The 26,224-nt window shown below is 44.7% G+C and overlaps 1 protein-coding gene across 2 annotated transcripts in view; it reads left to right on the top strand.

Annotated features, from left to right (window-relative positions):
* LOC121271188 (kinetochore-associated protein DSN1 homolog) overlaps window positions 1-24,314 on the top strand; it is a 36,964-nt gene extending 12,650 nt beyond the window's left edge. For both annotated transcript variants that reach the window (XM_041176955.1, XM_041176956.1), the window contains exons 5-12: window positions 5,626-5,699; window positions 7,455-7,527; window positions 11,109-11,196; window positions 15,402-15,461; window positions 17,976-18,047; window positions 19,239-19,386; window positions 22,437-22,524; window positions 23,365-24,314. In XM_041176955.1, the coding sequence (XP_041032889.1) occupies window positions 5,626-5,699; window positions 7,455-7,527; window positions 11,109-11,196; window positions 15,402-15,461; window positions 17,976-18,047; window positions 19,239-19,386; window positions 22,437-22,524; window positions 23,365-23,432 (671 nt within the window). In that variant the 3' untranslated portion in view covers window positions 23,433-24,314. The remainder of the gene's footprint in view (window positions 1-5,625; window positions 5,700-7,454; window positions 7,528-11,108; window positions 11,197-15,401; window positions 15,462-17,975; window positions 18,048-19,238; window positions 19,387-22,436; window positions 22,525-23,364) is intronic.
* Window positions 24,315-26,224: the final 1,910 nt, after the last annotated feature.

The following is a 26,224-nucleotide window of genomic DNA, read 5'->3' as shown; positions in this document are numbered from 1 at the left end:
GGCAGTATCCAGGAGGCAGGCCTGTCACTCTGTCTGTAGAAGCCATGTAGTGAAAAAAAAAATGGAGGGCTTTCATGCCACAGAGTTCATTCTCTTGTGCATCTATAGCTTTGGCATTGAAAAATTTGACGCATGAACTGTTCTCACACTACAAAAATATCTTTTTTCTTTCTACATACAAGAACACAAGAATTAGGAGCAGAAGTAGGCCATTTGGCCCCTTGAGGCTGCTCTGCCAATAAACTCATGGCTGATCTGATTGTGGCCTCAACACCACTATACCCGCGCCCCCCCAATAACCCTTAACCCCCTGCTGATAAAAAATCTACCTAACTTAAAAATATTCAATGACCCAGCCTCCATTTCTTACTGGGGGAAGAGTTCCACAGACTAACTCAGAGAGAAAGAAATCCTCCTTATCTCAGCCTTAAATGAGAGACCCTTAATTTTTAAACTGTGTCCCCTGGTTCTCGACTCCCCCACAAGGGGAATTATCCTCTCTGCAACCACCCTGTCACCCCCTTAGGATCTTATATCAATCAGATCACCTCTCATTCTTCTAAACTTCATTGCGTGTAGGCTCAACCTTTCCTCAGAAGATAACCCCTTCATCCCTGGAATCAGTATAATGAACCTTCTCTGAACTGCTACAAATGCAATTTCTTGAGACCAAAAATGTGCACAGTGCTCCAAATGTGGTCTCAGCAACATCCTGCATAACTTCCTACTTTTATACTCCCTTCCCCTTGCAATAAACGCCAACATTAATTTTGCCTTCTTAATCACTTGCTGCACCTTCATACCAACTTTTTGTGATTCATGTACAGTGGAGTTCTACTGTTTCTCTCTGTTCAAATAAAATGCTGCTACTAATTTCTGTTGTTCCTACCAAAGTGGATAAGTTCACTTTTTCCCACATTATGCTCCATCTGCCAAATTTTTGCCTGCTTGCTTAATCTATCTACATCCCCTGTAGATTCTTTATGTCCCCTTGACAACTTTCATACCTATCTTTGACAGGTCATAACATTCAAGGCTATGGACCAAGTGCTGGTAAATGGGATTAGGTAGGTAGGTCAGGTGTTTCTCAAGTGTCGGTGCAGACTCGATGGGCCGAAGGACCTCTTCTGCACTCTGTGATTCTGTGATCAGAAAATTTAGCAATCGTGCATCCAGTCCCTTCATCCATGTCATTGATATAGATTGTAAATATTTGGCGCCCCAAATATTTGATCCTTGTGGTACTCTTAATAACAGCTTGCCAACAGAAAAGTAACCCATTTATCATTACTCCCTGCTTCCTGTTAGCTAACCAATCTTCTAACTGTGCTAATATGTTGCCCCCTCCACCATGAGCTCTTATTTTATGAATAACATTTGATGTGTAACCTTGTTGAGTGCTTTTTGGAAATCCAAATACTCCCACCACATCTACAGGTTCCACTTTATCCACTTGGTTGCTTTGCACTTCCTCAAAAGAATTAGGTAAACATGATTTTTCTTTCATAAAACCATGCTGAATCTGCCTGATTGCATTGAGATTTTCTAAATGTCCTGCTATTACCTCCTTAATAATGGACATACTCCTCATGTTCTAATCTTTTACAAGTTGTAATTTTTTTATTGCTTGTTTCTTTACTGTTTCTGTTCTCCATTAACTTTTGGAACATCCTGAGTTTTGTTTTAGTCTAAGTCATGGAATTTATACCTTTGTTGTATTCTCCTGAACAGCAATTCAAATCCACCTTTCTTCATGAGGTACTGTCTGTGAGATGTGTAGGAAATATGGTTTTGGGGGTACACTGCTTCATGTCCTTGCGGCTTCAATAGGTTACGTGCTGCTGTTTTTATATTCTTTTGTTATGTTAATCACGCTGATTCCATGGCAGCATTTCCCTTAGATTGGCACAAACATAACTGATTCAGTGTTTGGAATGGGGATTGGTCGCAGAGCTTCAAGTGGCGGTATCTTTCAACTGAAAGACACCAGAACACGTAATAGGAAAAGGATGCCTGGGCATTGTTGGTCAGTGTATTCAAGCCACCTGAACAAATAGCAGTGACAAATAAAGGAAATAGGATTATGTGGAAGATGCAATGGAACAGCACCTCATGGCATTGGTTCATTTCTCTCTGGAATGTTGTGCGTTGTTCTGATCGTCTTTTTACAGATCGTCTTTTTATGGCCCTGCAAAAAGAATAGTGAAGGACTATCTATCAGATACCAGAGTTAAAGGCAAGGCTGAACGAACTGAGTTTCTTTACGATAAGGGAGAGTTGAAAAAGGATCTTATTGATGTAGTCAAGATCCTTCTGAGTATCAACAAGTAGAGAAACTGTTCACCAAAGTCCAGGAGTGACCAGAACGAGCACAAAATGAAGCTCAGGGCGGAGGTGAATAAATGGCTCTGGTAGAACTGTTTTGCATACAGGTTGGAGAAGGTTTGGATTTTGCTGTCCTGGAAGGTGATCAAAGATGGTAGCACCTTTACTAGAGGGAGTTGGCCAGGCATGTGGCAAGTGCACCAACTGATGGACATAGCTTGTGTTTGTGACATCTGGGGTTGGCCAGATGGACCAAAGTCGTTGTTTCCAGCCTGCACATTCCTACATTCCATGTATTCCTATGTGCCTCTGTGTTCCTATATATATAACTGCTTAGAACAGAGTCAGGCTGAAAGGTGATGCACTCCATGGTTGAAGAACTGAGTGACTCTGTAGGGTCATAACATGAAGAATTCAGCCTGGGCGAGTTGTAGAGCCTTAATCCAGCAAGAGACAGTGACACAGAATCAGTGGCACCTTTGCCTGGTTTTTGGAGGCTAAATGGATGCCTGGTCTTCATTGTGACGGGAAGGAAAGCACATTGTGTATGAGCCAAAAGTGCAATCCCTGCCAAGGTGGTACGGGCAAAAAAAAAGGGCATTCAGGGACTGTGTCTAAAAGACATCAAGTCGTTTGGGCTATTTGAGGTCCACTGTGCAAAATTGGGTTTCCTTGAATGCATTCGCTGCTGGAGCAACTGGACTCATGCGCCAGGTAATGCCCATCTCCAACAAGAGAATCTAACCACCTCCCCTTGGTGTTCAAAGGTATTGCTATCACGGCATCACTCACTGTCAATATCCCAGGGGTTACCATTGACCAAAAACTGAACTGGGCCAACCATATAAATACCGTGGCTACAAGAGCAGGTCAGAGGCTGGGAATCCTGCAGCAAGTAACTCAGCTATGCCTTCCTTGCAAAACCTGTATCATCTACAAGGCACAAAGTCATGAGCGCAATGAAATATTCTTCACTTGCCTAACTGGGTGCAGCTCCAAAACTCATGGACCACGACAGCATCCAGGGCAAATCAACTTGCTTGATTGAAGGTGGCGGATGGGTGTCAATGTTCACTTCCTCTGTCACCGGTGCACAGTAGCAACAGTGTGTATCATCTACAGGATGCACTGCAGCAATTCACCGGGGCTCCTTCGAAACCATCTTCCAAACACATGACTTCTACCACCCAGAAGGACAAGGGCAGCAGTCTCATGGGAGCACCACCACCTGCAAGCTTTTCTCCAAGTCACACACCATCCTGAGTTGGAAGTATATCGCTGTTCCTTCACTGTTGCTGAGTCAAAATCCTGGAACCCCCTCCCTAACAGCACTGTGGGTGTACCTACACCACATGGACTGCAACGGTTCAAGAAGGCAGCTCACCACCACTTTCTCAAGGGCAATTAGAGATGGACAAGCATTGCCAGAGACACACTCATCCCATGCATGAATAAAAAGTGAAGCACTTGTAACGGGTAAGTCATTTCTAAGGAACATTTAAGTTTTGAAGAGGTAACAAATGTTGATAAATGAGAGTCTAAAGAGTTTATTTATGTGGACTTCTATAAGGAATTTGACAAGGTTCCACATAAGATACTTGACTAAAATCAGACTGCATGGAATTGGAGGCAATATATTTGCTTAAGTAGGGGATTGATTCGGAGATAGACTGAGAGTAGGGATATTGGAAATGTACTCAAGTCAGCAGGATGTGATTAGTGGTGTCTCCCAGGGATCTGTAGTGGGGCCTCAGCTTTTCACTGTACTTATAAATAACTTGGATGACGGAATAGAGAGCCAAAATCTTAACGCTGCTACTAAATTAGGTAGTACGGTTAATGCAGAACATTTCAAAGGAACATTGATAGATTAGTGAGTGGGCAAAACTAACACTGAAGAAGTTCAGTGTGGGGTCATCCACTTTAGATGAAGAAAAGATAAGTCGGAGTGTTTTCTGAACAGTGAGAACCTCAGACCTTTGGGTTAGCTGAGAGATTTAGGGGTTCAAATGCTGAATTCACTAGAAGCTACTGATCAGGCCCAAAAATAATTAAAAAGGCACTTGGAATGTTGGACTGAATGTCAGTTAAGGCTGCAATACAAAGGGGTGGAAGTTGAATTACAACTGTACAGAGTTCTGAGTAGACCCTGTCTAGAATACTGCATTCAATTCAGGTCATTGAACCTCAGGAAGGGGGTATTGGCCATGGAAGGGTTGGAGTGCAGGTTGACCAGACTGTTGTCAGGCTAAAGGAGTTAAATTACAAAGACAAGTTGCATCAACCTGGTTTGTATTCTCTTGAGTTTAGATGATTTAAAGGATGGTCAAATGTAATTGTTTAAGATGATCAAAGGAGTTGAAGGGGTAGATGAAGGGAAACTCCCCTCTGATGGATGGATGGGGTGAGGGACGGGGGGGGGGTGCGGAATCTAGAACAAGGGGAGAAATCTTAAAATTAGAGATAAGATGTTCAGGGGACGTGTCAGGAAGCATTCCTTCACACAAAAGAAAGTGGAGATATCTCCCAAAAATGCTGACGGTCAATTTCAAAATCAGATTAATAGCTTTATCTTTGACAAAGGTATTAAGTCAGGTAGATGGAGATGAGGTACAGGTTAACCATCAGCTCATTGAATGGCAGAACAGGCTTGAGGAGTTATGGCCTTCTCCTGGTCCTGTGTTCCTAATATTTATTTGTCAAGAAAGTCACTGATTATCTGGTCATTATCATACTGCTGTTTGTGGTGGGGGGGGTCTTGGTTGCTTTGTTTCCCAACAGTTACTATGCTTCAGAAAGTATTTAGTTGGTTGTGATATTTGGGATATCTTGATGTAATGAAAAGTGCTGTATAAAGATAAATCTTTCTTTTATGTCACCTTGTCTGGTGTAATGGGTTGCCTTTCTGACCAGCTTCACCCTAAACCACAATCCAGCCAAGAGAAACCACCTACATTTTTCTGGTTCTCTCCTGCTCACACTATTGTTCTGAGGCTCTTTTGTTCTCCCTTACAGAATGCAATAATGCAGCATAAATAAACGTGTATCCCGGCATTATAATCACCTGGCACTGCTCATCGAGATCACATAATTTCCAAGTGTGCAATTCAGAGCTGCTCGTGTAGACCCTAGCATGACCTTGAAAAATTGAGGTTGGAGTTTTTAAACATCAGAATAATACAATGCATTTCTTCAAATGATTGCTACATCAGGGATGTAAATATTCTGCGGTTGGAAACTCTGAATAGGTTTTAAATGAGCATTTTACCTCTAGCTTTTCAACTTTATCCATTTCTTCAGAGATCTGTGAGGGAATCCAGATGGATTTGCCTGAGGATGAAAGACTGGCACTGCTGTTTCATGCATGTTTGGAGGTATGAGACTTTGGGAATCCATTTTACTTTCTGTAAATTCTGACATTGGTGTAATCACTGGGATTTTAGTAAAAATTAACAGTGGAGATGTGAAGTTTTCTTATGTCCAATGTCGACTGTTTTAGGCAAATGTTCACGTTTAGACGAGTAAATAAATTTGTGCTTTTTAATCTTCCTGTCGCACCCTACCCAACGCTTACAACCAAAAGGGTGGGTGTTCGTATTCTGGGGCTCCAGCATTGCTTCAGGGAATAAAGCTACAAAATTCCACGGTTTTAAACAAAAGACATTTTACTGTACACAAGTTAGAAAAGCCAACAGCTAACACTATCTATCTCACACTCTTAACATTCAGAATTACCATGGGGTAAATGTGAATCAACAGGCAAGCGGTAGTTGAACACCCCACAAACAGCGTATTAAAATGGCAGACTCAACCGAGACAGGTCGCCTGAGTATTCTTAGCAGCCCACCCAGATGTTAGTGAGTCACAAAAATTCTTGAAAACTATGTCTTCCCCTGAGGGATTTCAGCACCTCTTTCGAAGATTAGCCTCCGATTTCCTTCAAAAGCCGTTCCAACTCGGGCTGCCTCGATGGCTGCTTACCTCAAAGTTGTCACTCTCCCCTCCCAGGGCTAGATTCGCTTCTCCCTTTTTTACTTTTGGAAAGTTTTAATTCTGCCAATTTTGTGGGGGTGCAGGTGAGTACATTTAAGACATCGAATGTACATCAAATTCTGCCTAGGAAAAGGGACTGAACTCTGTTGTGGGGGGGGTATAATAGGTCACACATTAGTTGAAGGTCCCAGTTAGTTGGGAACAGATGAAGGGGTCGATTGGCTCCACGCAGCTGAGGGGGGATGGGGCTCAGAGAAGCCCTGAGAGTCGTCGGTAGATCGGTGCTGCTGAGAGATGGGGCTTAGCAAAGCCCATGGGCAGTGGTGTTCTGCTCAGAGCAGCCACAGTGCTGGGATCGGTGATTCATTGATAGCTCTGTGAAGTTGGCAGCCGGGGCAAAGGAAAGCCTATAACCAACAGTCGCCTGCTACAGAGCTGGAACTGTGCCGGCGATTAGATGCTGTAGTGCAGCCTCGTGAATCCAGTGGGGCGCAGTCTCAGGAGAGAGAGTGACAACTTTGAGGTAAGCAGCCATTGAGGCAGTCCGAGTTGGAGCGGCTTTTGAAGGAAATCGGAGGCTAATCTTCGAAAGAGGTGCTGAAATCCCTCGGGGGAAGACATAGTTTTCAAGAATTTTTGTGACTCACTAACATCTGGGTGGGCTGCTGAGAATATTCAGGCGACCTGTCTCGGTTGAGTCTGCCTTTTTAATGCACTGTTTGTAGTGTGTTCAGCTACTGCTTGCCTGTTGATTCACGTTTACCTCACGGTAATTCTATATATTAGAGTATGAGATAGATATTATTAGCTGTTTGCTTTTCTAACTTGTGTACAGTAAAATTTATTTTGTTTAAAACCGTGAAATTTTGTGGCTTTATTCTCTTGTAAGTAACGGAGATTTCAAACTTTGTCAACTTCAACAAAAAAAGTTACTGGTCCCTATCTGGATCATACCAAATTTGGGGGTCTGGTCTGGGATCATAACAAGCTTATAGCTAAGTTTAAGCCACTATGCACTGGCTTAACTGTAATGGACTTTAGTATTCACACACATTTGTAAATATATGTTTCTTTTGGATATCAGGTTTTATTTTTGGATCATTAGATGTAAAGCAGTTAATGTTTTTCTCTCTCAGTATACTCTGCAGAAGCTGCAAGGCTCCTTGGAACCACTAAAGGGTTTCAGTCTAGATGCCTTTCAAGCACATGGTGAGTTGGAAATATCTTCAATTTGTCATCTCTAATTTATTGCTTGCGCAAAGCTTTTCTTTCTCAGTTAAGTTGAACACCCGTGAGTGGAGTTACTCTTCTGCCTTGCCGGATACAGTATGCAAGCATTTGGCATTCCCATCGACCAGGTTTGTACTGCCACCTTCTATTATCAAGTCTCGCAGGTTCTGGTGCCTGGGACAGGAGTTGAGTGTGTGGAGGTCAAATAAGCAGGTGTCTCTCGCTGCCCTGGTACTTCTCACACCAGTAACATCGTGACCTCATTAGAAACACCAGGAAAAACATTCCACAGACCCAACCAAACTGCAACTCTGCAGCCCACTGGGTTGAAGCCTTGAACTGGTTGATAATGGAGCAAGGAAATGTTCACCGCTACTTTTCCACAGAATCTAGACTGCTCAGACCTCAGTTATACCGCCATGAAAATGTCAATGCAGTTGCCCAGCAAAAGGATTGAATACGAAAGTTTTCCCTCAGCCTCTGTTCCTGTTGACGTGAACCGCCACAGTGAGTTTTCTGGCTTCCGATTGTGGACAAGAACTTGATCTTCCCGTGCAGAGCTGTGTGTGGTTAATTGTGTGAGACATTTTCAAGTCCCTCCATAGCCTCTCTCTTCCCAATCCCTATAACCTCCTCCAGCCTTACAACCCTCTGCACTCCTCCAATTCTTGCACAACTCCAATTTTAATCACTCCACCCCACTGTGCTTTCAACTACCTTGGCTCGGAACTTCCCTAACCCTTTCGGCCTCTCTCTCCTTTAAGATGTTGCTTAAAACCTACCTCTTTGATCAAACATTTGATCACCTGCCCTAATAGCTCCTGACTCAATTTTTCTTAATAATGCTCTTGTTAAATGTCTTGGAACTTAGTGTTAAATAAGTGTAAGCTGTTGCCTGTGGGGTCTTTGAATTGAGCAGCTTTATCTGTGTGCTGACTAGCGTTCTAGCCTGTGAAAAGTTGATGTAAAACTCTGCGGCAAGCCCACTCACTTTATTAATTGGCTGAAGGGTAGGGTGTGATGAGTAGCCAGGACTTGCTTCCATCTCTACGTAAGATCAGATGTTCAAAAGCTGATCAACCTGTCAGACTAACTGTGTACCTGTGAGTATAAAGAACCGAAAAGAATTAAATAATGTTGCCGTGTCCAGGAACTGAAACTGGGGGATGGACCAAGATGCAGCAGGTGGTTTCGGGCTGATGCTAATGTTAATTATGAGCTTGCATATAACCGGGGGTCGATTTTATGTAAATACATAAGGATTTAGCTTTGCACAGACTTGTTTAATTATGTCACAATACGTATAAGAGGTTTTAAAATAACCTGCCCTCGGCCGCAGAACCAGCATAATTTTATATGATTATTATAGAATTAGTTGTTTGCCTGGTATCTGAAGGGAGAGCCCAGCTATTTAATCCAAACATACAGGTTTTGTGGCATTTGTCCCCAAATATATGTTCTTGACAGCTTTCGCTGAAAATTGGTGGAGCACAATGCTGTTTTCCTGTGCTGTATCATTTTATGGCTGCTTGGTGTAATTGGCTTTGTGAAGATATTCATCAGCCTGTTGCTTTTGAAATCCATCTGTCTGCCTAAAGATTTTTTTTTGAGAGACTGTCGAGCGCCATAACTTCCTTAGATGGTGAGATAAGGGCAGGAGCTGCTGTTTAGATCTAGTTTAGCGCTGCTAGGTCATGGGCTGTGTGTTTTCCACTCCCAAAGGTGCTCACGAAGCTTACTTAATGAGTGTTGTGTCACAAGTACTATTTACTTCGTCCTTTACTTCCAAACTTTGTTTTCTGAAGATGCGGAGGATCCCGTGAATTTGTAAGGTGAATTTAACACCTGTTTGTGCCCTGGGCACACTATGACGTCCTCTTAAAAAAGCAACCAGAAAGACCTGCATTTATATAGCACCTCTCTCACAATCACAATGTCTCAAGACGCTTTACAGCCAATGAAGTATTTTTGAAGTGTAGTCACTGTAGTAGCATAGGAAACATGGCAGCCAGTTTGTGCACAGCAAGCTCCCACAAACAGCAATGATGACGTCATCTGTTTTGCTGACACTGAATAAGGGATAAACGTTGACTGGGACACTGGAGATAATTCTGCTGCTCCTCTTTTGTAATAGCACCATGGGATCTTTTACGCCCACCTGAGAGGCAGGCAGGGCCTTGAGTTCATATCTCATCCAACAGTGCAGCACTCCCTCAGTACTGCACTGGAGTGCGAGCCTTGATTTTTTTTGTTTTTTCTTCTGCTCAAGTCCTCAAGTGGGACTTGAACCCACAGACACGTTCCTGACTCAGGCAAGAGCACTACCCACTGAGTCATGGGTGATACCTGTTTAGTGAAAGCATTCCCTGGACTATAGGAAGGTAGGGCTCACCTGTAAGAGTAGGCTGAAACATGCTAGCCAAAATTATGTGAAGTAAAAATAAATAAGTAGTGTTTGTGCTTGTCATGTTTTTAGCTCTCTAAATCTATAAAGAGCCTATTTGTAAGCAGTGAATCGCAGTTAATGGAGGAGGAGGAGGCAAGCTGATCCATAGAACCACATAGAATTTACACAACAAAAACAGACCATTCAATCCAACAGTCTGTGCTACCATTTAGACTCAATATGAGTTTCTTCCCACATTACTAATATTCCTTTCTCCCACATGTTTACCTAGTTACCCCTGAAAGACATTTACAATATTCGCCTCAACTACTCCTTGTAGCGAGTTCCACATTCTAACCACTCTCCGGGCCTGTTTAATGCCATGACTCGGACACTCCAATCCACCAGGCCCCAGTGTGACATTCTGTGCAGTTGCAGGATGAAGAGTCTCCTGAAGATTGGAGCCTATCCCATCCAGGGCAGTTTCATTGAAGGTTATGTGTCGGTCATCTGATGCAGCAAGTTGTCGACTATACAATATCGACACTGTAAGAGGCTTTGACTATTTGTGCGTGTTTCCCCCATGAAATGCTGGCGCGGCCTCTGAGAGGAACTAAAGCAAAATAACGTGGATCAAAATTCTTCATGATAGCAGGTGGTTGATTTTCTCTCTCTTTTTCTTTCACTTGCTTGTTCTGCCTATTTCACTCCTTTCACTTCCTTACTCCTCTCTGTCTCGTTTTTGTCTCCTTTCTTTCACCTTGACGCATCGCACTCTGTCTGGCTGGGAATACAGATGATCTCTTACCCTAGCCTGCTGAAGTCAGCCGCTACCTTGAATGCTTTCCCTTCTGAGATTGGACTTTACCTGCCAAACAAATGTGTTAAACAGTGAAGTGAACCGTAGCAGTAATATACCAGTCATTAGTAAGCTCGTTGTGAAGTGGAAAATAATAAATGGCTCACAGCTGCTGCATCAAACTGGATCAAAGCTCTTTGTAAAAAGCAGTTCCTTTGTTTATCACTGTCTAGAGAGTTTATCCAGAGAAATGCCTGCCCTTTGGCTGCAGCCCCTCAGTGATATGGCCAGGATTAGGAAGGTGGTGCACAGCCTGTTCGATGGTGCTGTGTTTTTCTCTTTCTCAGTTTGATCTTTTATTCTTTGTACCCGCAGCCTCGGATATTTCCGGTGACGTTAAGCGCATTGTAGAGACGATGAAACTGGACGGGACTCTGAGGAAATGCACAGAGAAACCGGACGAGTAAGTGACCCAAAGGAAGAGGCGAGTCTTAGACTTTACCACTTTTGCTGGAGAGTCCATGTTAATGATTCTTGTGGCTTTCACAGAATTGTTACAGTGCAGGAGGCCATTCAGCCCATTGCATCTGCACCAGCTCTCCAAATGAGCATTATGACTCCGTGCCATTCTCCTGCCTTTTCCCCTTAACCCTGCACATTGTTTCTATTTAAATAATAATCTAATGTCCTCCTGAATTCCTCGATTGAACCTGGCTCCACCACACTTCCAGGCAGTGCATTCCAGACCCGAACCACTTGCTGTGTGAAAAAGTTTTTTCTCTCATCGCATTTGCTTCTTTTGCAAATCAGCTTAAATCTGTGCCCCCTCGTTCTCGATCCTTTAACAAATGGGCAGTTTCCCCCTATCTAATCTGTTTTCCCCCTTATGATTTTGAACACCTCTATCAAATCTCTTCTTAGCCTTCTTCTCTCCAAGGAGAACAGTCCCAACTTCTCCAGTCTATCTTCATAACTGAAGTTTCTCATCCCTGGAAACATTTTTGTAAACCTCATCTTCACTCTCCACTGCGTTCACATCCTTCCTAAAGTGTGGCACCCAGAACTGTACACAATACTCCAGCTGAGGTCTAACTAATGCCCTATACAAGTTCAGCATAACTTCCTTGCTCTAGTGCTCTCTGCCCCTATTAATAAAGCCTAGGCTCCTTCATCTCTGTGCCCACTTCTTTGGGCAGGAGTCCTCTCCCCGATCAACGGATCCTTTTACCCATTTCCAATATTCTCCCTCCACCTGGACCGCTCCCTCTGGATTCTTACCTGCTCTTGATCTTGTTATTGAGAACTGTCGGTGTGACATCAGTCGTCTCAATTTCTCTGCTTCTCTCACCCACTCTAACCTGTCTCTGAACTTGCCGCACTCCGTTCTCTCGGGTCCAACACTGACTTTGTCATCGAACCTGCTGACAAGGGTGGTGCTGTTGTTGTCTGGCGCACTGACCTCTACCTCACAGAGGCTGAGCGTCAACTTGCAGACACTTCCTCCTACCTCCCCCTGGACCATGACCCCACCACTGAACATCAAGCCATTGTTTCCAGGACTGTCACTGACCTCATCTCCTCTGGAGATCTTCCCTCCACAGCTTCCAACCTCATAGTCTCCCAACCTTGGACGGCCCGCTTCTACCTCCTACCCAAAATCCACAAACAGGACTGTCCTGGCAGACCGATCGTGTCAGCCTGTTCCTGCCCCATGGAACTCATTTCTTGCTATCTTGACTCCATTCTCTCTCTCCTTGTCCAGTCTCTTCCCACCTACATCCGCGATTCCTCTGATGCCCTAAATCATATCAACAATTTCCAGTTCCCTGGCCCCAACCGCCACCTCTTCACCATGGATGTCCAATCCCTCTACACCTCCATCCCCCACCGGGTTGGTCTGATGGCCCTTAGCTTCTTCCTCGAACAGAGGCCTGAACAATCCCCATCCACCATCACTCTCCTCTGTCTGGCTGAACTTGTTCTCTCACTGAACAATTTCTCCTCAAACTCGTCTCACTTCCTCCAAATAAAAGGTATGGCTATGGTTACCTGTATGGGCTCAGTTATGCCTGTCTCTTTATGGGGTATGTGGAACATTCCTTGTTCCAGTCCTACTCTGGCCCCCTCCCACAACTCTTTCTCCGGTACATCGATTATTACTTTGGTGCTGCTTCATGCTCTCGTCTGGACCTGGAAAAATGTATTAATTTTGCTTCCAATTTCCACCCCTCCATCATTTTCACGTGGTCCATCACTGACACTTCCCTTCCCTTCCTTGACCTCTCTCTCAATTTCTGGTGATAGACTGTTCACCAATATTCATTACAAACCTACCGACTCCCACAGCTACCTCGACTACAGCTCCTCACACCCTGCTTCCTGTAAAGACTCCATCCCATTTTCTCAGTTCCTTCATTTCCGTCGCATCTGTTCTGATGATGCCACTTTCAAAAACAGTTCCTCTGACATGTCCTCCTTCTTCATTAACCGAGGTTTTCCATCCACGGTGGTTGACTGGGCCCTCAACTGTGTCTGGCCCATCTCCTGCACATCTGCCCTCAAAACTTCCTCTCCCTCCCAGAAACATGATAGGGTCTCACTTGTCCTCATTTATCATCCACCAGCCTCCACATTCAAAGAATCATCCTCTGCCATTTCTGCCAACTCCAGCATGATGCCACCACCAAAGGCATCTTCCCCTCACCGCCCCCATCACCCCCCCCCCCCCCGGTGACATTCCGTAGGGACCGTTCCCTCCAGGACACCCTGGTCCACTCCTCCATCACCCCCTACACCTCAAACCCCTCCCACGGCACCTTCCCATGCAAGCGCTGAAGGTGCAACACCTGACCCTTTACTTCCTCTCTCCTCACCGTCCAAGGGCCCAAACACACTTTTCAAGTGAAGCAGCATTTCAATTGCACTTCCATCAATTTAGTCTACTGCATTCGCTGCTCCCAATGCAGTTTCCTCTACATTGGAGAGACCAAACACAGACTGGGTGACCGCTTTGCAGAACACCTTTGGTCTGTCCACAAGCATGACCCAGACCTCCCTGTCACTTGCCATTTCAACACTCCACCCTGCTCTCATGCCCACATTTCTGTCCTTGGCCTGCTGCATTGTTCCAGTGAAGCTCAGCACAAACTGGAGGAACAGCACCTCACCTTCCGATTAGGCACTTTACAGCCTTCCACACTGAATATTGAGTTCAACAATTTTAGATCATGAACTCTCTTCTCCATCCCCACCCCCTTTCCGATCCCCCTTTCTTCTAAAAAAAATTTTTTTAAATGTATTTTTCTTTTCCCACCTATTTCTATTATTTTTAAATTTATTTCCATCCATTGTCTTATCTCCACCTTTTAGCCTATTTCGATCCCTACCCACTACCCCACCCCCACTAGGGCTATCTGTACCTTATTCATCCTGCTTTCTACCCTTAACGTCCCCATTAGCACATTCCTTAGCTAATATCACCACCGTCAACACCTCTTTGTCCTTTTGTCTATGACATCTTTGGCAATCTCTTCTTTGCCTCCACCTATCACTGGCCCTCTATCCAGCTCTACCTGTCCCACCCCCCTCAAACAGCTTATATTTCACCTCATTTCTATTTTTCTTTCGTTCTGATGGAGTCATACAGACTTGAAGCATTAACTGTGTTCCTCTCCGCAGATACTGTCAGATCTGCTGAGTTTTTCCAGTTATTTTTGTTTTTGTTTCAGATTTCCAGCATCCGCTGTATGTTGATTTTATCTAGGATCCTGTATGCTGCTTTAACTGCTCTGTCCAGCTGTCCTGCCACCTTTAATGACTCATGCACATAAACACCCAGGTCTCTCTGCTCCTGCACACCCTTTAGAGTTACACCCCTTATTTTATATCGTCTGTCCATGTTCTTCCTACCTCACACTTCTCTGTATTAAACTTCATCTGCCACCTACCTGTCCACTCCACCAATTTATCCGTGTCCTTTTGGAGTTCTATACTGTCGTCCTCAGCTTGCAATGTTTCCAAGTTTTGTATCATCCCCGAACTTTGAAGTTGCCCCCTGTACACCCAGATCTGGATCGTTAACATATATCAGGACAAACAAGGGTCCCAATACTGGGGAAAAGTAGAGGAGGGGGCTTCCTTCGAACTGGAATTGGACACGCATTTTGGATGCAGTTTTAAGTTGTTGCATCTGTATAAAATATTCTCTCCCTTCATTCCCATCTGGTGAACCAAGCTGGAGATCTGTGCTGCTCGGTGCCGAGCTGACTGGGAGATGCCAGCCTGGAGGCACAGGCTGGCAGTGTGATTTCCCCAACTTACTGCAGGAATGTCTGGCCCCAACGGGGAGATCTTACTGCCAGTCAGGCCTGCAATGCTGGTGCCTGGGATTACTGCGCCCCCAGCGTTGCTATTAGGGTGTATCCTACAACACGCTGCCTCTGCACTTTAATAAATACCTAGACAAGGCCGGCTGTTTTCTGCTTCATTCAGTGGCACTGGGCTGCGTAATTCCTGACACTGCAGTTGTTTTGTGCTTCAACTTGTTCTGACTCATAAAGCCTGTTTGTTTGTGTGTGATTTCCATAACCACTCTTGACTGTGTATTACACCTGACAGTAGCTCCTCCTAGTGCCAGCTTTTGTGACCCCCCCGATGTTTATTTTTCAGCGTTCTGCCCACACCAGAAACAGAGATGATGATGAAGCAGCTGAAGGATGACATTTCTAGGTATGATAGATATCCTGACACCTCATTCCGTGCGAAAGCTCTGGTTCACAATGCCAGATCTTAAAGGGGCTCTTTTTTTGCTCACTAAACCGCTTTACAAGCCCCAGAAGTTTGGACTGGTGCCAGGCATGGCCCAGCTCGTAGCGCTCCTGCCTGAGAGTCAGAAGCTTGTGGGCTCTAGACCCAGTCTCGGACCTGAGCATAAAAGCCCAGGCTGAACCTCCGGTACTAGGAAGTGCTGCACTATCAGAGATGCTGGCTTTCAGTTGAGATATTAAGCTCAGACCCTGAGCGTGTTCTCAGGCGGATGTAAAAGATCCCATGGCATTATTTGAAAGAAGTGCAGGGTAATCATGCCTGTTGGCCTGGCCAGTATTTATCTCTCAGTTAACATCATGAAAACAGATGGCCTGATCATTTTGTGGGGGCTTGCTGTGCATCCTACACTATCAATGACAGTAAGTAAGTAATCAATGTAATACAGTGTGACCATACTTCAAAATACTTAGGATGTCCCAAAACATTTTACAACAGTAGTAAAAGTGCAATATAAATCCAAGTTATTTCTCTAAACGCCGACTGTATTCTTTTTCCTCAATGGATGAAGTCAGTTTGCGAATCACAGCACTTTACAGTGTGCTGCAGTTCCAAGTACTGGTGAGTCACCAAGAGGAAGCTGGGCACTATCCCATGGCGGGATTGGAGAGCCCAGAGCTAATGCCTGAGTCAGTGTTACACCAAATCACCAGTCCCATTATCTTCCCGCAGGTGGTGCTGTTTGCCTTCTCGATTAGAGCAATTACAGCCCTAATGTTCAGAGATAACAACCTCTCTCACAAACTAGGAGGTCAGTCAGCATTGGAGTTTCTCCCTTCAGGAATTCTGGATGTTTGCGTGGAACTTGGCATTTCAGCATCATTTCTTCCCGGGAGCTCAGTTTACCTTAGGGTGCAGTTCCATGAGTGTTGACCACTCTCTGGTGCCTTCCCCAAGCAACTATTCTTTATGTGCGTGCAGAGACCAGAACGTCCACAGGCTGTTTAATCTTCAAGTGGCGTGCTGGGCAGTGTCCAGCCTAGCCGTTCTCAGCAGGCCGGTATCACTGATGTGCTCCGGCGCCTCCTAATACACTGGCTGAGCTTCAGCTAACATAGACTCGGTGCCCTGTTTGTGTTCTGATGCCTTGCAGGCCTGTGTGGCTCGATCCCAGAGCACACTTAAACACTGAACCGTCGGGAGAGCTTCCAGTACCTTAGTGTCATCATTTGGTAAATGCATTGGAAAGGAATCAGGACCAAGCTATTTTAGATTGCAAATTTTTATATTGGCAATGATGGATAAACTGGGCTGTTAATGTGTCTTTTGTGTGTGTGTGTGTATAATATACTTTTATATTTAAATAAAGGTGGGAATATGAGACTTGAGTTCAACTATATAGTTCCTTGTGTACAACATCTAAGGAACATAAATTGATATTAGATATTCCAAAATGTGGAAATTAGACTTTGTGTGCAGTTTATTTAGTCCTGCAATTGGTTGAGGTATAGTAATTCAGAGTTTTAATCTGGACTCCTTAATTCCTTGGGGAGTAACTGATCCACACAGAGCAGGATAGTCCCAGGGTAAGTCCCTGATCTCAGCTTAATGCCGGGCGCTCTGTCATTCACCCCCAGGGTAACTGTGGGTGCCCTGTCATTCTCTGCGCTTTCCCCCCCCCACCACCTCTAGTACCCTGTGAATCACTGGACTAATGATAGAATGAGTCAACTGGACAATAAAGGTCTCCAGTTAGAGACAATGGGGATTCATTCTAGTCTATATTTATATACTGATCTATTTTGAGTGATTCAAGCAGCAGGAACTTGCCTGATGGGCTGAGAGAGGGATTTGGGCAAGGGTCAGAGGTCAAATCTTTGGCCCTTTGTCCAGCTTTGGCACAGACTGTGTCTACAGGTGGTGGGGATGTGAGCAAGCACCATCTCTTTCTGTAAGTGTAGTGCAGACTAGATATGGGAGAACGCTAATGAGAAACCTGATGGGGCTGGGTGGTGGGCCACTGATGATGTTATCAGGAATATTATAAGATTAAGTTCACTAATCATTACATCCCTTCATGTATTATATATAACATATATATAAACCAGTCCATAGCCTCTAGTTGATCTCGCTTCACTAAATGTTGGTCTGATTGCCTGTCCAGTGAGAGGGAGGTATGAGAGGTACAGATGTGGTTCTAGTATCTATATTTGGGCAGTGAAGACTATCTGAACATAAGGTACAAAGGGTCCACTTATGGGTGATAAACTCGAAACTAGTCATGAGAGGGCAAGGTGGGGTTGAGCTGTAATGTACCCCATGGTGGGATGTTCTACTGACAGCGGTTCAAGCTCTCTGGATTCTGGTCTTTTTTTTGTGTGGCTCTTAAACGATGCTCAGCAAAGAGACAATGTCTTAAAGGGGAAGGGAAGCTAGCAACAAATAAAATCCTTCACTGTGCTGCTGTTTCTGTTGTAGATTAAATGTCGAGTGTAAGGCTTGGGACCAACTGCTGGAAGTCTATCGCCAGAAAGCAGAGGATGCAGCCGCGTAAGTTCCTGATTGATTTTTTTTTCATTGGTCAGCTGGGTGTCTGATATGCTGGAGCCCCCTCGATATGAGTGGGAATCTCATTTAACCCGTCCAACACGTATGACTTGCTCATGTGCAGCTTACACACCCTCCATGTAGAGAGAGGCCGCACGCTTGAAACCAAGTCTCTCACATACACACACACACAAACACACACATACCCCACCCAACCCGCCCAGTGTTCTGCAGCTCTGTCTACCCTCCTCTTCTTGCCCACTTTTGTGCAGCACTGTGAGTCTCTTTAAATGTGAGTTGAAACAGTGGGCGTGAGGGGTGCAGCAGTTCTCCCTCATGTCTGGTACTGGCCAGAGAAAATAAGCCAGGAGCCCCACTTCTCTCGCTGTCCAGAAAGTGCAAGTGTTGGCACGGGATTGTGCTTATGCTGTGACCCTCGCTTTATTCCAGTCCAACAGGCTGATACTTGCCGTATCTGAGCTTGTTTGGGTGAGGGGCCCCAGTCAGGGTGACCAGCCATCCCTTATTTTATGGGACTGTCCTGTAATTGAGCCCACTGTCCCGTGTCTCAGGCTGCATTTGTCCAGGACTCCCACAATTCGGACCTTTAACTCTCGTGCGTGCGTGCGCAGTAACTGCTCTGCTTCCATTTGCACACTTTAACAGCTCTGGCAGCACCACCCACCCTGCTCTGATGGACCCCTATGCCAAAGTGATGAGTGTCCCTCTGAGAGTTGGTCACCTTGCACCTAAAGCACACGACTGAATCCAATAAAGGGAGATACTAGCAAACAATGTTGTTTTAATTATAATATTAATGGTGAAATCCTCGGTCACTTCAGTTGCCATTTTTTACTGAGTGAGATTCAGGAGTGGATCGATAACCTGACCAGTCAGGCACAATGGACAGAAGCAGTGGAGGGAGATCTGGGGACAGGTACTCTCTCCACCTGCTTGAACGAGGTTTTCAACCTAATAACAAAACACTTTCTCCAAAAGCCTATACAGTGCTTGGGAGAGAGGTAGAGGGCATAACTGAGCTGACGTGGCATTTTCTGGAGAGAGTACCTGTCCGCAAATCTGTCTCCACTGATTCTGTCCATTGTACCTGACTGACATTCTCTGTTTGCAGATATTGGAAATCAGTTTCCTGTTGCCGCTTGTTAAACAATCTTCCAATTTTACTCATTTCAGTGGCTTGGATAACGCAACGCTGGCTGGAGGGGCACTCGAACCAGTCGCTATGATGGAGAGCTCACAGATCGATTTGATCAGGACAAAACCGGATTATCGGTGTTATCTGAACAAGGATGTGTCAGTTCTCCAGAATATGGAATGTATAGTGAGTACACTGGCCCGGAGGGGAAGGCAGGGGTGCAGTGCGTTGTAAAATTTCAGAACAGGAGTCACAGGTTACCCAAAAAAGGGGGTTGAAGTCATAGGTGATTTTAAAGCAGTTTATTAAGCAACAGTTTAGATATTATACATAATGTAAACCGGCAGAAAAAGACATATTGAGCAGTAACAGGTGAGATTGATTTCCCGGTCCCAGATCAGACGAACAGATGGGGGAAGGAGGATGAAGCTGATCTCCAGGGCTGAGGATGGCAGTCTCCTCAGAATGATTTACTGGTCACAGGATGGGAGAAGCTGATCTCCATGGCTGGAAGTGGAAGTTTCTCCTGTTTACTTCAGCCTCCTTGAGCTAGACTAGACAAAGTGTTAGGTCAGTGCCAGTGTGGGTCATTTTGAAAAGCTCTTCCGCCTTCTTGAGCTAAGCGATCTGTTAGGCCGGAGCCAGAATTGGTCCACCTCAAGAAACTGTTCGTCCAAAGTGATTTTTTCCCCTCCTGATAGTTTGTTTATTTACCTTATTTCTGGGATGTATATGCACACGTCTGTTGGAAGCCTATGAAGTCATCTTGTGGCTCAATGCTTGCTAGGACGTCCTGTTTAACACTGAGACAGTTGGTTCATATATGGGTCGTGGAGTCACCTCCCATCTCCCTATCAGGGTTAGCAATGTCTTGTTTCAGCGCTTGCGCTAGAGACATGTCCTTGGACGAGATAACAGCCTTCGCTACCTATTGTCAGCCCAGCAAGTTGCTATGGGAGGGAAAGAGAGAGAGACATTCCTATGATATTCAATAAATTTCTTATGATTTTATATCGTTATTATACAGCGATTTCTTACAGCAGTTAGAGGGTCAGGACCTGTAAGCTGGAGACAGAGAAACCTGTTGGATGGGGAGAAGGTAGAACCTGAGGCAGAGTAACTTTTAACCACAAGTCGGATGGGACAAATTTATCTTTTTTTAAACGCGAGTTGAAGGAGTTAGTCTGTTGGTCCATATTCCCTGAACATTAATGGACCCCTGTGGATCATTTCCTTGGGGCTCTGCCCTTTCCCTTTCCAGATTGGCACTGAGTCAAGGAGGCAGAGCAAGCTGTTGTTTGTGCATCGTCTAGCTGTTGAGATCAGTTTAGGCAGCTTCCATCCTTGTTCAACTCTAGCGGGAGTGAAGAAGGCAGACCAGGCCTCAGTCTGAGTGTCAGCAGGTGGAATAGAGAGACCTGAGGAGGAGCTGGAATATCAACCTTTATCTCTAGGACTGGAATACAAAGGGATGGCAGTTGTGTATTAGCGGTACAGAGCTCTGATTAGGCCCTTATCTGGATACCGAGGATAGAGTGATGACCCATTAAAGCGAACAGACAGCTAGCTCCCTTTAGCCCCGAAACTGTGCCCAATTCAGTTTCACCTATTTGTAGGATATAAAAGCTTTCCCAGCGGCTCCTCTAGTCCAGCTGTTGCCACCAGTTGTGTCTTCCCCAACAAGTTGGACGTCTTCATGTGTCTTGGAGGTTCATCACCCCATGTGTAATTGAGGCTTTAACCTCAGTCCATGGTGATGTGGGGGCAGATCTTCAATCACACCTCCCACGAGCAGCCGTGTAAATCATTGCTTGATGTAGGCTTCTGTGTGCACACGCTGGGAAGGGAGACAGTCCAGACTGTAAATGCTGCCTTTCCCTTTAGAAGTGTGTTCCATCAGTGATTTTAGATTGTGTGGAACATTATACACACGGTTAATGGTTTTAATTGTGGCTCAAGAAAGCAATGAAAATATTGTTATTGGAGCCACAGAAATCTGGACAGTGTGTAAATGACTTGAGAAATTGTTACGTGACATATCTCTGGTCACCATACCAGCCTGTCTGTTGTGATTTTTGATGTACTGATAATTGTTTTTTTAATTCATTCATGGGATGTGGGTGTCACCTGCTAGGCCAACGGTTACTGCCCATCCCTGATTGCCCTTGTTCAGAGGGCATTTAAGAGTCAACCACATTGCTGTGGGTCTGGAATCACATGTAGGCCAGACCAGGTAAGGACAGCAGATTTCCTTCCCTAAAGGACATTAGTGAACCAGATGGGTTTTTACAACAATCAGCAATAGTTTCATGATCACCATCAAGCTTTTTATTCCAGATTTTTATTGAATTCAAATTCTACCATCTGCCATGGTGGGATTTGAACCCAGGTCCCCAGAGCATTACCACTAGGTCTCTGGATTACCAGTCCAGTGACAATACCACTATGTGATAGAACTGTGCATTAATCACTAGTCCCCAGTACCCCCTCTTCCTCGCCTCAATCCTTTCAATTCCAAAAGCAATTTGTAAAACATGCTAAAACTGAAACTATAATACAAACCCACCTCATCCCGATCAAAATCTACCCCGTGGATACTCCCAGGAAGACACTGCGGGGGAACACAAGACCTCCCCCCTCACCAATAGCCCAACAACCTGAACTACCCTCTGTTTGATCCAGCATGGGTTCCCATGAGCAGGTTGGCAGCCTGGTATCAGAAGGATGTCACTGGCTTTGACCACCTACTTCCCAAAGGGAATAGGCTTCACCAGGATAGGCTTCACTCCCGAGACCTGGTGACACACTAACCTTTCAGTGCAATGACTGCCACCACTCTCCTTTCAAACAGTGAGGCCCCTACAGATCAATCCCATTGGTGTTCACCGCATCTGTTTACACATCACGGAAAACTGAAAAATGGCTGGAAGCAAGGCTTGGGTGGGTCACAATTACAGAAGCAAAGGAATTTAAAGCCAGAACCTGCAGAGTGAGTGGGCCAACCGAAACTCATCCATCACTAAGGGCTTGTACAGTGAGCCCTGAACCATCACTTCCATTTCCCCATTTCTAAAGCGAGCAGCCAGGGATTTGAATCGGCTGCGGCTAGACTGTTGAGTTTGTGGTCTAAAGCACGGTGTACTTCCCTGTCCTTGATGTTTGGAGTGTTGTTTTTGTGAGATTTCAGTGATATTCGATTACTTCATGAGATGGAACTCCATTGTGATCTCTTGTAGATGGACCAGCTGCAGCTAACCCTGAATCTGATCGCCAGAGCCAGGCAGGAATGGGACTCGCGCCTGCAAAATATATCCGAAGAACTGGGTGAGTTTTTCCGCTGCCTTCTGTCGTGATCAGAGTCAGGCTTTCACATTAAACTCACCTGCAGTTATCACAGTCAGATGGTAGAACTATTCTGAGGCACACCTGGCTTTCTGCCAGTCACTGCTTCTCAGTCTCATGTCCCCAGGATTTCCTGACCGGGGTGGGGGTTTGAGGTTAAGGAAGCAAAATCATTCAAACTGTTTCTAAGCATCTCCTCGCACAGCTTCAGAACAGCACTGAGCAGTTGAATCACCTGCCGTCTGGGCTTTGACTGTCTTGAATTGTCTTGGACTGTCAAAGGCTTTCATTTGTCTTGTAAATAATTTGTATCCATAATATGAACACAGACTCCGGAGACACCGATCATCATAAAAATAAGATTGGTCCCTTGCTTTGAAATGAACTTTACTACTGTACTGCAATCCATTATGAAAATGGTGTCTGACGGTATCCCAGTGTTTGTGGAGGCCCTGCCCTGTGTTCAGAGGTTTTGTAATGTAGTCTGATGACCGTCTAGAACACTGCTGCTCGCTAACTTGGTGTTGAAGGCCATACTCTAAGCTGCAGCTTGAAGCGAATGCTGCTCCATTGCCAGACCCATAATGACAGTATCTGGAGAAGCCAATTGGCCCACTCATTGGCAATGAGATAGTGTCTGCACTGCAACAGAGGAGAGCGAGCTGATTTAACCCCTGGCCACAGAGCCAACAAAAACTGTGTGGTAAGGTCCTCGATTGATTGGAGGTGAAGTGGGCAGATGGTGAGTGCCACCCTTGTAGACTGTTTGGCATACTCCAGTTGGTGAAACAAAAATCACAGAGTTTCTCCTTTCTCCTGCAGCATCCAGAACATTCAAAGGGCTGGAGCAGCGACCAGTACAGAAATTTCTAATGGCTGTGAAGGAGTAATGCAGAGAGCGGAGGTGGCCATCGAGCTGAGAGGAAATCTTCTCATTGGGCTTTTAATACCTGTGGGGCTGTGACCTGAAGCATGCTGAAGGAACCTGGACTTTGCTTAGGATCTTACTGAGACTTTACTGCTTTTTAACACCCTATACTGACACTTAAGCTAGTGATGCTTCCCCCCACCCACCCTACTTCCCTAGTTAGAGCTCAGTAGTGTAATTTAGCATTTAGTTTCACACATCCTGCTTGGCTGGAACTATAGATGGTGAACAAGCAGGGAGACAACAGGATGGGTCCTAATGGATCACTAAGCAGTGATGGTGTCTGTGCAGGAATATAGAGTAGGTCCAGTTCCTCGCTTGGCTGTGGATTATCCTGCTGATGCTTGCTGACTAGTCTTCTGTTAAGAATGGTCATTCAGTCAAAGTATGAAAGAGCTGTGGGACCCATCAGGCTCCTTGCTTTCAGGGCAGGAGGAGGTCAGAAAGAGATTGAATTGAAACCGATGTGATTAAGAGCTGAAACCTGAGGGAAGCCAGCCTCCAACAGCAATGATTTTTTTTTTAAACCTGTTGTAAGATTGCGGTTTATTAACCTAATGCCAGAGCAGCTGCTGACATTTTGGACTGAAATGTGCAAGGACTTGGTTTGAGCCCACATTGTAAAATTAGGAATTAACAATTCAAGTAGTTATTTGGTAGTACAGAACTTGAGTATTGCTGAAAAATGAGACATTTAAGCTTTTCGTTTTGCTCCCATCAGGACATTCGCAAGAATACCAATATAAAGGGGAAAACAACAATTTATACTGTATGTGAAGAGAGTGCTGATTGTTTAGCAAGTGGACTCTGGTAGAAGCGTTGTTATGGAGAATGCACTAGTAATGATGGCTGATAGTTAACTGCCAAGTATTGTTTGAAACTTAAACCAGGCAACTTGACCCTGATTGATCAAGGCAATGCCCTGAAGAATGAGTCAACGAATGGCTGTGACTTTTGTTTAACTGAAACAGGCTCAATATGTGTATGCATTCTTTCTGTCTGCAAAGAACAGGGCCCCGTGTATTAAAGAACATGGACACTTATTGCACCTGTTTCAGCTAAACAAAATAAGTGACAGCCATTCGCTGACTCATTTCTCAGGGCAATGCCTTTACCGGAGTCCACTTGCCAACCAATTGGCACACTCTTCACATATAGTACAACGAAATGCTTAGACATGTCTCTTTTCAGCAATACTCAAATTAATGAATCATCAACTGAATGGAAAACTTTCCAGATTCTTTGTCATTTTGCTACAAGCACCATTATCCTGAAATCCAGCTACACAGGCTCCCATAGGGCTCGTTGCAGTAGCCAGCATTGACGTGTGCACATAGAGTTGGGAGTGTAGAGAGCCTCTCGCCCAAGCTTTGCCTCACCTTGTTCATGGTTTCCAGTAGCTAGAGATAGTGATGGGGAGACCACTTATGGTTATTGTTCTGTGTCTCTACCTGAATCTCAACTAAACCCAACACTGAGCAGGAGAGGAAGCTACAACCTTCCTGGATCAATTTTAAAATCTTAACTTGGACAGAATTAAGGGATTACATTTCCGCATCTGAGCCATTTGTCAGATTTTGTGCTTAATATTTGCAAATAGAAAATTTGAGGTCATACTGAAAGGTAAATTTCATCCCTTGGGTATTCATTTTCTTTCTTAAATAGCAAACATTTTTGGAGCGCTAACTGGCCAGGAGAGCTTGCACTGAAAAGTGGTTACTATTGCAAGGTAAATCTGACCAACCCAACTTCAGTTACGAAAATGAGTGGCTCTGAGATGAGAAAACCAAGAGCCTGTGAAAATCAGTGTCCACAGCACAGGAATGAAACACTTGATACTACTCCCCTTCCCCCTCAAGTATTTAAGTCAGTGTGTTGGTGGCATTCTTGCCTTCTACTTCCACATTTCAAATATTTGTTCCTTAACTGTAGTTAACTTTCTCTATGGTTTGTAATTTGTATAGTAGATTGTACATGAAAGTGTGATTTCCACAAAGATTGCTCCTGACTTTTCAGTTTTATCCAGTGTCCTAAAAAAAATAGTCATGTGCCATTCTTGACCCCTAAATTGTATTTAACCACACCATGAATGAGGATTGTTGGTGGCAATTTACTGAACTAATATTCCGGAGAATGTAGGCTCAAATACTACTGTGGTCATTTGAGAATTTGACTCTATTTAAACTAAACAGTGAGCTCATCAGTAAAACTGACCAAGAAGCTGTCAGATTGTTCTTGAAACTCAACTGGTTCACTAGTCAAGGATTCCCTCCCTAAGGAATGCTTAGTCCCAAGCCAACAGGGCTGAATCTTAACAGCCTTTGCAATGGGGCCAGCAGATCAGTCAGTTACATCAAAGTGCTGGATGCAGCAGTTCAAGAAGGTCAGATGTTGTCACCACCTTTTTTACTCATTCACAGGATGTGGATGTTGCTGGCAATGCAGCATTTGTCACTCGACCCTCATTGCCTTAGAAAGTGATGGTGAGGCACCTTGAACCATCTGGTGTAGCCACACCAATAAGACTTTTAGGAAGGGAGTTCCAGGATTTTGACCCAGTAACAGCAAAGACATGGCAATACAGTTCCAGGTCAGGATGGTGTGTGGCTTGGAGGGGAACTTGCAGGTGGTGGTGGGTTTGTAAGGTGCTGTCAAAGGAACCTTGGTGAGTTGCTTCAGTATGTCTTGTAGATAATGCAGCTGTATGTATCAAGGCTGGTAAAATGTCAGTGTTACCCAGATGTCCACATCCCA

This window comes from Carcharodon carcharias, chromosome 30, assembly GCF_017639515.1.
Source record: "Carcharodon carcharias isolate sCarCar2 chromosome 30, sCarCar2.pri, whole genome shotgun sequence".
NCBI lineage: Eukaryota > Metazoa > Chordata > Chondrichthyes > Lamniformes > Lamnidae > Carcharodon > Carcharodon carcharias.
Note: the sequence above shows the minus strand (reverse complement) of the source record. Positions and strands in the feature narration are given on the sequence as shown.